Source organism: Miscanthus floridulus, chromosome 13, assembly GCF_019320115.1.
Source record: "Miscanthus floridulus cultivar M001 chromosome 13, ASM1932011v1, whole genome shotgun sequence".
Lineage (NCBI taxonomy): Eukaryota > Viridiplantae > Streptophyta > Magnoliopsida > Poales > Poaceae > Miscanthus > Miscanthus floridulus.
Window position 1 is genome coordinate 11,362,488 of NC_089592.1, and position 12,217 is coordinate 11,374,704.

The following is a 12,217-nucleotide window of genomic DNA, read 5'->3' on the forward strand; positions in this document are numbered from 1 at the left end:
TGGCATCTTGGTGGGATGCCTCGGCCCCCTATTCATCGTATGCTCTGATTCTTGGTGCCCCATAGTCAAGGTCTATTGGGAGAACGGCCTCGGAACCGTAGACCATAAAGAAGGGTGTGTAGCTGGTGGCCCGGCTAGGAGTTGTCCTTAGGCTCTAGAGCACCGTCGGGAGCTCAGCGAGCCAGCGCGTGCCGAACTTGTTCAACCGATTGAAGATCCTGAGCTTAAGGCCTTGTAGGAGCATGCCATTTGCGCGCTCGACCTGCCCGTTCGTCCGGGGTGCGCAACGGCTGCCTAATCGATCCGGATGTGTCGTTCATCGTAGAATCGAATGAATTTCCTACCGGTGAACTGCATGCCATTGTCTGTGATGATAGAGTTCGGTACTCCAAAGCGATGGATGATGTCGAGGAAGAACAACATAGCTTGCTCGACTTTGATCGTGGAGATCGGTCAAGCTTCGATCCATTTTGTAAACTTGTCTATGGTGACAAGTAGGAGGGTGAAGCCCCGGGCACCTTTTTGAGTGGCCCAACCAGGTCGAGCCCCTAGACCACGAAGGGCCATGTGATGGGAATCATCTGGAGTGCCTGAACCATGCATAGTGCCAGAAGGTGGCCAGCGGTCGCCGCAGCGTTGCGGAGGCCGAACGGAAACGTTGTCGGGGCGCTTCGCATGTGGCATTCTAGAGAGAGGGTGATGCAGCGCGGGGCCTCCCTGGATGACTGGGGTCCAAGGGAGACGCCGGGCTGGCCCTCAAGCCTCCGGTGGCTGGGTTGATGGAAGGGAAAGACTGGATGGCCGTGTGGGCCAGCGCCAGTTCTCCTCCTAGTGTGACGATGAAATCTAGGTCACCAAAATGCACATGTGCGTCCGGGACCCAGCTGATTGCGTGGTTGGCCATCTGAGGCCTGATTTGGAACACACAAAGGCCCCTACCTGGCGTGCCAACTGTTGGTGTTTCGAACAAGCACCGGCAAGTAAATTTATAGTGATGCGCGTTAGGCCCGGATGGTATGCTAAAGGACACAAGATTTATACTAGTTTGGGCTGAATGTCCCTACGTCCAGTCTGTTATTGCTCGTGTTATTAGCACCAAAAATGGTTCGTAGTAGGGGGTACAAACAGTCGAGAGAGGGACTGGTCCCAAGTCTCTGATGGAAGGGTCGAAAGGATGCCAAGAGCTTGATAGCAGCTTGACTGTGTGTGATGTCTATTGTGTTGTCCAAGGTCCATCCTTTTGTTGGAGGAAGCACCTCCCCTTTTATAGATGAATGGGACGGTTTTACCAGTGAGAGGGAAAGGGTGCGTATGCTACTGAGCCTTGTTGTTCACGTCTACCCAGCCTTGTTGTCCATTTCGGCGGATATCAGGTAAGGGTAAGCGCCTACAATACTGTCGATACCACTGTAGAATATCAGGATGGCTACAGAGTATTGCTCTGCGCAGTGTATGGACTCTGGTATAGTCATTTTGACTTATGAGCCTTGCCCAGCCTTGCTCCGCACACCTTCTGGTTCTTACAAATCCTCGTCGGAGGGACGTGGGGTCGGAGTCCGGAGTAACGCTATGGGCAAGGCCTTCTGATCGGAGAGAGCATCCGGAGGCCGAAACGAGTGCTCCGATCTGGTGGGCCCAAGGGATCGTGGAGCGGGCGCTGCTCCCTTGAGACCACAGCGCGGCGACCGCACATCCGTCATTGGGGAGGGCGCAAGCCCTTTCTTGGACCATAGTGGTTGTCGTATGTCTACGTCGGGTTCCGTGTCTGAGGACTGAAGGCGGCGCCTACAACTCTATAGGGCGAAGAGTACACGCCCGCAACACTATTCAGGCCCTGCCACGCCTGGAAGGGTCTAAAGCACCCATCCCGTCGTTCTCTGGCAGTACTTTTCCTGTCGGGGCGCATGGTATAGTCCTCGAAGCCGCGGTTGACCCAAACGTCTTGTCCTACCCTGTTCCCATCATCATGGGGGAGCGGGGAGAGGTTGTTAGGCGAGACGAAACCAGTCTTTGGACATCGGGCGAGGCGAGGTTTGTCCTCGGACGTCGGGCGAGGTAGAGCCTAGCTTTTATCCGTCGGGCGAGACCGAGTCGAGCCTTTAGCCCTCAGGCGAGGCGGTGCTGACCCAAAGACGTCGGGCGAGGCGGAGTCGAGCCCAGCCCTCGGACGAGGCGAAGCTGACCCAAGGGCGTCGGGCAAGGCGGAGTCGAGCCCAGCCCTCTAGCCCTTAGCCCTTGGGCGAGGCGGAGCCGACCCAAGGGCGTCGGGCGAGGCGGAGTTTAGCTCTTAGCCCTCGGGCGAGGCAGAGCTGGCCCAAGGGTGTCGGGCGAGGCGGAGTCTAGCCCTTAGCCCTCGAGCAAGGCGGAGCTGGCCCAAGGGCGTCGGGCGAGGCAGAACCAAACTTCCGTCATTTGGGCAAGAAACGCAGCGGCGCTCTTGTCCGTCCAGGAGTTTTTAACGTTCGATGGTTATTGGTTCCATATTCTGGGGTATCCTGGTATTAGGTCCCCGTCAACTGTCATTGATTAAACTTCTTTTGTCAAGGTGGAGAAGAGTCACGGATGTCACAGGAATTAAAAAACCATTTCAGATTTGTGATGAAACATTTAGGGGGTATTTTATTTGAGGCGAGAATTATTCATCATTTTCTCACTTCTAATTTCTTTTTGTTAGTGAAATAAAATGCATGAGGAATAGGGTGATTCACTAAAATTTAATGAATGAATTCACTGCCTCATCTAGGACAAATGGTCCCTCAAACATAACATCCTCTTAGAAACTTGCAAAATTTATTCACCATTCACCAACAACCCGGAGATAAAGCTATTTCAGTTTTTTTTTAAACAAACTCACATTTACGTCTTCTCTCACTGTCTCACTCTTTTTTTTAAAAAACGAACAGCTGCCTCGCATCTTAAACTCCAACCAGGTAAAGCAAGCACCTTTTTTACAGGCCTCAAAAATTAGAGTCGAATTGAACCAAAATTTGGTTCAAAAATGGATCTTTACCTAAAAAAGCTACAAGTTGCTGGGTAGTTGAATTGCTGCTAAAATTTCCCTCTTCAGCTCCTCTCTTTTGATTTTCCCTGTCGTAGTCACTGGAAATGGCTGCCTCCACTGATGATAAGACCTTGGCACCTTAAATCTGTTACACAAAAAGAAAATTTTGAGAATGGTGATTGTAGCTCCATTGGTAAGAAATATTTGCTCTCAAACGGATGCGCATTCAGTTTCCAAATGCTAATATGTTTTCATCAGAAGACCACCTGCTCAGTTTTTTCGTCCTGCAGTGCTCATGAAGGATCTGAGGAGACACTTCCTTGCCTTTGCCTTGGTGCTTAGTTCTTGCATCAACCCACTTCCAGCCATCCTTGATGCTAACGCAAGCAATAACTTTCTCCCCGAGACGACTATCTGGTGCACCAACTACCACAACTCCTGCTACTCCTGGGTGCTGAGATAGTACCAGTTCAACCTGAACAACTCCAGGTATTATATATTGTGTCAAGTCACATGTCATTGTTGAAGGACTAAAGAATATGTAGAGTTTGGACTGCTTATGGAAAAAGTACCTCTTCTGGGTAAACATTTTCACCTCCAGTTTTGATGCGGCCCTTTTGCCGCCCCATAAGCCATAGATTACCAGCTTTGTCCATCCATCCGGTGTCTCCAGTGTCAAGCCATCCGTTCCTGACACAATCTGATGAATCCACCTTGTTGTTTGCCCAGTACCCAACCATGGTGTGCAAGCCTCTAGTTAAGATGTTCCCAGTTGGTGAAGAACTGGTGCTATTATCATCCATGCCGATTCGTATCTCAACATGTGGTGCCGGTTTGCCAACACAAACGCCTCCATAATGGCTGCCTGGTTGGTTCTTGGGTTCTTGAAGCTTTGGTATATTGAGAGCCATGAATGTCAGAGATGAGCAGGCCTCAGTCATCCCTGTTGCAAATTATAAGCTGTTAAAATTCAGTAGATGCATTTCCAAAGTGGCTAAATCGCGATGCCAGAGGGAATAACTAACATGGTTTTAGAGTACATTATAAAAGTACACTGTTCAGCCAATATTTCCCTCTTCATAGAGATGTTAGTTTGCACACAATAAATTAATCCTCATGATACATGATTCTGAAGAATCTGCGGTGCTAACTGGCAAAGAACACATACCATAAGCTGAGAAAATAGCAGCATGAGGAAACAATTGTGAAGCTTCATTTATTTGGTCAAGAGACAGCCCACCACCCCCATTCAGAATCTTGGTCACTGTCTTCCCCCAGTCTGATATCATCTCTTTTCTGATTGAAAACGGGACAGATGTTAGCCAGTTACCAACGGCTGTGCACTCCTAGGATTTCAGAAAAACTGGAGCACTACTATCTCATACCGAGGATAGGACAGCAGGTCAGCCATGATCGCAGGGACAGTGATGAAAGAAGTCACCCCTTGTTCCTGGATGGCGTCAAAGGCAGATTTGGCGTCGAATTTCGGTATCAGGACATGGCAACCTCCGGCCATCAGGATAGCCATGCACGAGGAGATCCCTCCGATATGGCACAGAGGCGCTGTATGCAGGTATACCTGCAGACAGAGGCAAAATATTGGAAGTCATACACTAATGTTTCTCCTGAACTGAAATCGAATTGCATAGTCGTTAACATGACATAAAAATTACGTCAGCGGTTTATCGAATCAGTCAACAACGTCTACATGGCAACGCTGTTTTCAGGGGGAAGCTGTAATATAACGGTATGTGCTTGGATCCTGAAATCATACATCATTCTCACCGTAGCCAACAATGGCAATTTTCGCAAGGGACTGAATGATCAAAGACGTATGGCTTATCGCTACACCCTTTGGCCGCCCAGTGGTTCCTGAATCAGAATACCGTAAGGTTATCAGCTATTTTGTAGCCAAGTTTCTCAATTCAAATTTTATCTTAGTGTAATAGGCAGAAACCGGATACACTTCATGAGGCGAATGTTCAGCTTTTTTGAGGAGAGAGAGTGATTTACCAGATGTGAAGCATATTAGAGCAACATCCCCTGGAGCCGACATGGGTTCCATCATCACCGTAGCTCCTCTCATGCTCCTCTTGATGTGGGCAACGGATTCAACTGAACCAATATGTCCAAGACAAAACTAACCATGTGTAAATGCTACTACTAGATGTGTGTGCAATCTCTTGTAAGGTCCACACTGTTCAATCAATCCAAAAAGGGAAAGAGTTTTCTTGGTCGAGCATGCAAAAACCTTACACTCTGCAACAGCATGGCCGGTCCTGCAAGGATCACCCAGGAGGAGGTAGAGGTCAATGGATGGAAACCTGTCGCTCTCCGTCAGTCGAAGCGCCCAAGATCTGAACGCGCCGTCGAAGACGAACGCCGATGGCTGCACGAGCTCCACCGCGTGTGCCGCCTCCTCGAAGCTCTGGCTCACAAGGGAGACGAAACAGAGCATTTACACTCTTCTGAACCACAAGACAATAACAAACTGGAAAAGTCACGGTAGTAGCTTGCTACTGAAACTGAAAAATCGCAGTCTGAAATTGAAAGGAATACGTACCCAACGGTAGTTGAGAGGGGCGATGATCGCTCCGGCGTAGGTGACGGCGAGGAACAGCTGGACGTACTCGACGCTGCACAGCAATGGCTCATGGCTCAGGGAAAGCAACAACATTTCTGCCGCTCCGGCTCCCTGCGTGTACGTACGTACCTGTTGAGGGCGACGGCGGCGACGACGTGGCCCGGGCGCAGGCCGCGGTCGACGAGGCCGGCGGCGAGGCTCCGCACGCCGTCGACGAACTCCGCGCCGGAGAGCCGTCGGCCGCCTGGGCCGGCAGCGGCGACGGTGTCGTCGCCGCGGCAGGCGAGGATCCTGCCGAGGCACTGCGAAATGTGGCCCTGGCAGTGGCGTGGCGGTGGCATCGCCGGCCGGACGGCGCCGTCGACCGAGCGCAACCGAAGCTCCGGTTAGAGACTTTGCAAGTGCATGCAGGTTTGACACGCGCGGCAAGGAGGGAGGAGGAAAGACATATAGCACGAGGACACGAGGGGGAAGTTGCGGCCACAGATTTGTAATGCAGCTGATGACTGACGAGATAGAGATACGCCTGGATAGGGAGGCTGTGCTGACCGCTGACTACCACCTAATGGATAGGCATGTCATCAGTACATTTTTATTTTTAGTGCGAAAAATGTGAGACAAAGTCACTTGTTTAAGCAGGTGTTGACGGTCTCGCGATCGGGTTAGATTTATTTAAACTTTAAAAAACGGTAAACGGTAAGCAGCCGGTTTCTTTGAATTTCAGGTGCCTAGTTTAGAATTATTTCAGGTGCATGTGCTTTCAACTTACCATAGAACACCTGAATCTTTCAACTGACCATAGAACTTGCAGTGCCGTGACACCTGAATCTTGTTTCACACTTGGGGAGGTGAATTATGTGAGCAAGGGCTATATTATAGTACCGAATGATTGTTTCGATGGAGCGTGGTATAACAACACAAAGATGGAAAAACACAGACATAACACGCTCTATGGACCTCGTCCTCGTGTTCTCAACTCTCATTAATCCTCTAGGTTTCTTATGCAACAAGCCATTTCATAAAAGTTTTAGAGGTTTTATCCATTTGTTCCAAAGAGCTCCTTACAAGTTTTACTATCAAATCTTATGATATTTTGCCTAAAAGGCCTCGTTTCAAACATAAGTCGATCTTGAGTCAATTCTGTGTGCCAATGAGGCAATGAATGATTCAGAAATGACGGGCAAGCCACTACAAAAGTTCTCGTGACAAATATTGCATGCCACTACCATTACCACATTTAGGTCTCCCAGTTTCATCCTATCTAGAGCTATCATATTTTTTTCACAAAAAATAACCATTTTGCCAGTGCTCACCTGAATCTTGTTTCACAACCATTACGACATTTAGGTCTCCCCAGTTTCATCCTATCTAAATTTTTCACAAAATAATCATTTTGCCAGTATCCTATCTAGAGCTTATCATATTTTTTCACAAAATAACCATTTTGCCTGTATCCTATCTAGAACTTATCATATTTTTTTCACAAAATAACCATTTTTGCTTATCATATTTTTTGCCACAAAATAACCATTTTGCCAGTGCTAACCAGGGGAGGTGAATTATGTGAGCAATTTAAAACTTGGCAGTGCTGAAGCACTTGGGTAAGTGAATTATGTGAGCAATTTAACCCAAAAGATTAGAGCATCGATTTTTCCATCTTCTACCTCCAATTCTCCAAAGATTACCATTAGAGCATCGATTTTTCCATCTTCTACCTCCAATTCTCCAAAGATGAGCATCAATTTTTTCCATCTTCTACCTCCAATTCTCCAAACCGATTCTAGTAGGATCTCCAATTCTCCAAACCAGGATCTCCAATTCTCCAAACCGATTCTAGTAGGATTGGTAAACAGCAAGCAAATCTGAGAATAACATATGCAAATACCCACAAAAACAAGCTCACAAAACCAAGAAGAGCAAGTGACACAACACATGTACTTAACATTAAGGAGATAACATTGTCGATTACACACTATAGGTGGACACCAACATAGTTTTGTCTACTTAAAACATAATGCGCTAAAATAATGGGAAACAGTACTGTGTCCTTCATAAGCAAAAGCCAAAACTTGCAGCAGATTGACGATAACAGCAGCTCTAGTCGTCGAACAGGCTGAAGCCCATTTCCTCGTCCGACTCCTCTTCCGGCTCTGGAGCCTTCTCTTCCTCCTTCGGAGCAGCTGCAGCACCAGAGTCCGCACCAGCAACCGGGGCAGCAACAGCGAACTTGCTTGGGTCCTGCAAGCCAAACACAAAATTAGAACAGCTTAAAACATCAACTTTCAAAACAACACTATCATGACCTAATGATACAGTACATATGGGCAAATGAACGTAGATATGCATCGTAATTAAAAGCAGAGTTATACAAGAGCTTAAATCGCTCAAAATAATTGCCAAAGCACAAGTGAACATATGTTACCTTGAGGTACTCCTTGATCTTGTCAGCATGTGGGTACGAGTAGTCTGTCTCCACAGCAACAGCAAGCACATTCTTGTACCCATTGATGAACATGTGTGGCACAGCAGCAAGGGTCGGGTACGAGATTGCCAGGGACAGAGAGGCAACCATGGATACACCAGTGGCAAACTTCTCAATCAGGTCCTCCTCAGAAAGGTCAAGCACCTCAGGGCTGAACACAGACCCATCCTCATAGACACTGGTGACCTGAAGACCGTATGAGAAGGGGCGGATACCCAGCTTAGCGAGCAGGGCAGACTCAGATGAGCCCACCTTGTCACCCTTCTTGATCAGCTCCACAGGGGTGATAATTTCCACAGTACCCTTGTTAATCTTGGTGGGGATGTTAAGCACCTGAAACAAATGACGAGTGAGAAATTTGCCATTGTGTGCTAGCATTTAACTGTGACAAAGGTATTGCTCCCAGGCTCACCTGGAAGAAAGAGGTCTGGGAGGGATCCAGCCCAGTGTTGCCAGGGGGAACAACAACATCAACTGGAGCAACCAGACCAACACGGGCAGGGGCCCCAACCTGGAGAAAAAAACACAAGAATTTGCATTACTATTCGATCTATAGCTCGACATTGATACTGTATCTGTAACAGAAACAATACTAAACACCATCAGTGTTGCAACACATATATACTTCCACATAATGCCTAACAATAACATAGATATGTAACATGAAAAAACTGAATTGTTATGCCTCTATCAGAGATTTTTCCCAATTCTTATAAAGGAATAACAGACATAGATGTGAACTTAAATTTAGTCTGACAAGTTCAACAAGCGATATCCCAATAATGTACAAGCTTTTATAGCTAAGTTACCATCAGAATGTGAAATGATACTATGAATATAGAATTTTCAAAACATACTAACACAAACAATTTGCAACTATATCCAATGTAAGAGAATAGCGTAACTGACCACCATCTACGGATGCCAAAGACAAACTATAAACACGTACCATCACGTACTATCAGTGAACTAGGTGCTGTACCAAAATACAATCAGGTGACTGACCCAAGTAACACCCAGAGTTATATCCTGACAACTCGACGTGAATTTAGATCTACTACATGTGACATCTCTCCAGACGTAGATTTGCATACAAAAAATAAATTTTGTGCTGTGAGGCATCGAGCTACTACTCCGAGCAAATAAGCTTGCAGTGACGAGCAGCAAATCGTAGTACATCTCGCAAGCTATTAAAAAATAATGACCGCATTGACAGGTAACAGCAAACAACAGGTGCCGGAAAAACTAAGTATTCACCTTGTACTTGGCGACCTCCTCGCGCACCTCCTTGAGGTCTCCTTTGGTGAAGATGAGGCCGACGTTGCCGACGAGGAGGTCCATGAGCGGGTCAAAGGTGTGGTTCCCGGTCTTCTCGGCGTAGACCTTGATGCAGCGCCTGATGAGCGTGTTCTTGCCCATGAGCACCACCGAGTCGCCCCTGAGGCCCCGGCGGATGTCCTGGAGCTGCTTGGAGCCGACGTTGTCGGCGAGGGCGATGAGCACCTTGGTGTACTCATCGAGCAGGCTGCACAGCTTCTTGTCGTACGCGATCTTCTTCTCCGCCTTGGTCCGCTTGATCGCCATCGCTGCAGAGGAACGCTAACCCTAGCTGGGGAACGGATCTGTGGCGGGGGAGGTGGGGGTACAAGGAGGAGGACCAAGCCTTCGTGAAGGGCAAGGCGGACGGCTTGCGGCGGCGGCGTCGCTTTAACCTAGCTGATAAGCGGCGGCGGCCGTGGCTTTTATAGGGTTGGAGGAGCAGGGGCGCTAGGGTTTCCTCCTTCTGTGGCGGCCAAGATGGGCCTGCCTGTTGCTGGGCTCCTGTGGTCGTAGCTCGGCTGGCCTTCTTTTGCATACAGCCCAGTCATGATGACTAGAAGGCCTAGCAAAGTGTGGCGGACAAAAAAAAAATGTTAATTAGGGTATGTCCAATCCACAAACGCTTAAATGTGCTCTTAAAAAAAAGAGAATAATCAAGCAATTGCATAAGAGCCTTAATCTACAATGGAAAAAAAAGTAAAACTTGCGTGCTAATCTACTTATCCATTCTTAAAACCGTCACTTTTCAAACTACAAAATCTCCCGGCGCTGATTGCCTGTTTGAGCAGATGCCTGTGCCAAGCGCCTGTCCAAATGTACGCGGTGGCAAAAATAAAAATACTGAACCGCTAATTAGCGCCGCCTCAAGCGCCGGTGTTGTACCTAGCCTTAGCACTAAGTCCGCTTCTCTTATAATCCGTACTTTTCAGCTTCTTTTTTCAGCAGGAATAGTATTTTTCCCTCACAGCAAATCAGCCGGAACAGTGTTTTGCCTTGTTTTTTCAGCAAAGCGAACGGGGCCTAAAAAAACTAAGCTCCCATAGCTGTGGTCGATGCTTCATAGACTCGCAGCCGCCGCCCACGAGAGTAGCGCAGCGCATGACTCTGTAGTCGTCCACTCCTGACCGTAACCATGATCGGAATTTATTAGCACTCCTTTCATCTATCGCTCCATAGGCCCATACAGTTCTAGATAAGATTACGTTCCTTATAAATATTATTATTTATTTATCTAGTAATAGTCCACTAATAATCCACTTTTTTCATAAAAAAACTTTTTATCTTCCCACAATCGTAAATATGTTGTTCGTCTCATCTCTAAACCAAGAGGATTATAGTTCTCAAAATCCTCTTGGTTCAAGGATGAAATGAATAGGGTCTAAAGAGGAGGTTACACCTCTTTTAATAAAATGGGCTTCACAATGGCTATCTTCTTGCTTGCCTTGTGTCATGACTGTAACAATGGCCACTTCCTGAGCTACCAAATCAAAGCGCTAGTAAGTCGTCCTCATCCACCGAGATCTTGCACCGCTAGAATCGATGCCGATGGAAGCGACCTCTCTTGTTGACTAAGATTGGGGGGTTACGCTCTCCTGAAAGGTCCTAATGGCTAGATGGGTTGAATAGCGTATTAAGAATTTCTACAACAATACTTAGCAAACCGGTTAGACAAATATGAGGTGAAGCGAGTGTTGCACTAGCCTACTAAAAATACAAGACACCTACCACAATTCTAGTTTCTATAGTCTCTATCCACACAATGGCTATGTCACTACACTAAATTAGTGTGCTCTCAAAGACTAACTAAGAGCCACACTAACCAAACTAACGAGCTCTCACGACTAGCTACACTAAAGAGCTTGGCAACTAGTTTACGGTAATATAAAGAGAGAGAGCAAGATGGTTATACCGCCGAGTCGAGGAATGAACCAATCAATCACAAGAATGAAAATCAATCACCTCGGAATCAAATAATGACATAATGATTTTTTTAACGAGGTTCACTTGCTTGTCGACAAGCTAGTCCTCGTTGTGGCGATTCACTCGCTTGGAGGTTCATGCGCTAATTGGCATCACACGTCAAACCCTCAATAGGGTGCCGCACAACCAACACAAGATGAGGATCACATAAGCCACGAGCAATTTACTAGAGTACCTTTTAGCTCTCCGCCGAGAAAGGTCAAGAACCCCTCACAATCACCGCTATCGGAGTTGGAGACAATCACCAACCTTCACTCGACGATCCTCGCTGCTCCAAGCCGTCTAGGTGGTGGCAACCACCAAAAGTAACAAGCGAATCCTACAGCGAAACACAAACACCAAGTGTCTCTAAAGTAAACACTCAAGCAATGTACTTAGATTCACTCCCAATCTCACAAAGATGATGAATCAATGATAGAGATGACTAGGAGGGCTTTGGCTAAGCTCACAAGGTTGCTATATCAATGCAAATAACCAAGAGAGTGAGCTAGAGCCGGCCACACGCCTTTAAATAGAGCCCCCAACGAAATAGAGCCGTTGGCTCTGTAAGGAAAATAGACCCTAGGCTCATTTACTTTGGATTTTGGTGTTTGATGACCAATACAACCAAATTGGACTAATGAATTTGCAAGTGATTATTTTGTAGTTCAATAGGATGTAAGACGTGACTTGGACGAAGGCGACGTGATGATCCGATAATCAACACCATAAGCAAGACCTTAGAAGCACAAGAGAAGACCCAAGATATCAAGTAAAGTCCAAGCACGAAGATAGCAACCAAGCCGGACGCAAGATCATGAAGAAACGAGCTCAGAGGTGACAGGACGCTGCATAGGACGCTACACAGGAC

The 12,217-nt window shown here is 47.2% G+C and overlaps 2 protein-coding genes across 3 annotated transcripts; both read right to left on the reverse strand.

Moving 5' to 3' along the window:
- Window positions 1–2,761: 2,761 nt before the first annotated feature.
- LOC136501394 (2-succinylbenzoate--CoA ligase, chloroplastic/peroxisomal-like) lies at window positions 2,762–6,077 on the reverse strand. 2 transcript variants are annotated; one of them, XM_066496910.1, is made up of 10 exons: window positions 5,715–6,077; window positions 5,565–5,637; window positions 5,258–5,429; window positions 5,015–5,116; window positions 4,776–4,873; window positions 4,387–4,580; window positions 4,170–4,297; window positions 3,574–3,944; window positions 3,268–3,476; window positions 2,762–3,146 (listed from the first exon to the last, which is right to left on the reverse strand). In XM_066496910.1, the coding sequence occupies exons 1-10, from the start codon at window positions 5,924–5,926 to the stop codon at window positions 3,020–3,022; spliced, it is 1,686 nt and encodes a 561-aa protein (XP_066353007.1). In that variant the 5' UTR covers window positions 5,927–6,077; the 3' UTR covers window positions 2,762–3,019. The 2 variants fall into 2 exon arrangements, with proteins under 2 accessions (XP_066353007.1, XP_066353008.1); XM_066496911.1 differs by lacking the exon at window positions 5,715–6,077 and having other exon boundaries at window positions 5,258–5,469; window positions 5,565–5,598.
- A 1,429-nt stretch (window positions 6,078–7,506) lies between these two features.
- On the reverse strand, window positions 7,507–9,792 carry LOC136500481 (large ribosomal subunit protein uL10). Its single transcript, XM_066495833.1, has 4 exons — window positions 9,325–9,792; window positions 8,480–8,578; window positions 8,008–8,400; window positions 7,507–7,823 (listed from the first exon to the last, which is right to left on the reverse strand). Exons 1-4 carry the CDS (start codon window positions 9,649–9,651, stop codon window positions 7,683–7,685), a joined length of 960 nt encoding a protein of 319 aa, XP_066351930.1. The 5' UTR covers window positions 9,652–9,792; the 3' UTR covers window positions 7,507–7,682.
- Window positions 9,793–12,217: the final 2,425 nt, after the last annotated feature.

Excerpts from the sequence above, each read along its gene's own strand:
- LOC136501394 (XM_066496910.1), bottom strand. The coding sequence starts at position 5,926 with ATGCCACCGCCACGCCACTGCCAGGGCCACATTTCGCAGTGCCTCGGC. Across the intron at positions 5,638-5,714 it reads GCCGCCGTCGCCCTCAACAG|CGTCGAGTACGTCCAGCTGT; the intron begins GTACGTACGTAC and ends ATTGCTGTGCAG. Across the intron at positions 4,874-5,014 it reads TCTAATATGCTTCACATCTG|GAACCACTGGGCGGCCAAAG; the intron begins GTAAATCACTCT and ends ATTCTGATTCAG.
- LOC136500481 (XM_066495833.1), bottom strand. The coding sequence starts at position 9,651 with ATGGCGATCAAGCGGACCAAGGCGGAGAAGAAGATCGCGTACGACAAG. Across the intron at positions 8,579-9,324 it reads AGGAGGTCGCCAAGTACAAG|GTTGGGGCCCCTGCCCGTGT; the intron begins GTGAATACTTAG and ends TTTTTTCTCCAG. Across the intron at positions 8,401-8,479 it reads CCCAGACCTCTTTCTTCCAG|GTGCTTAACATCCCCACCAA; the intron begins GTGAGCCTGGGA and ends CATTTGTTTCAG.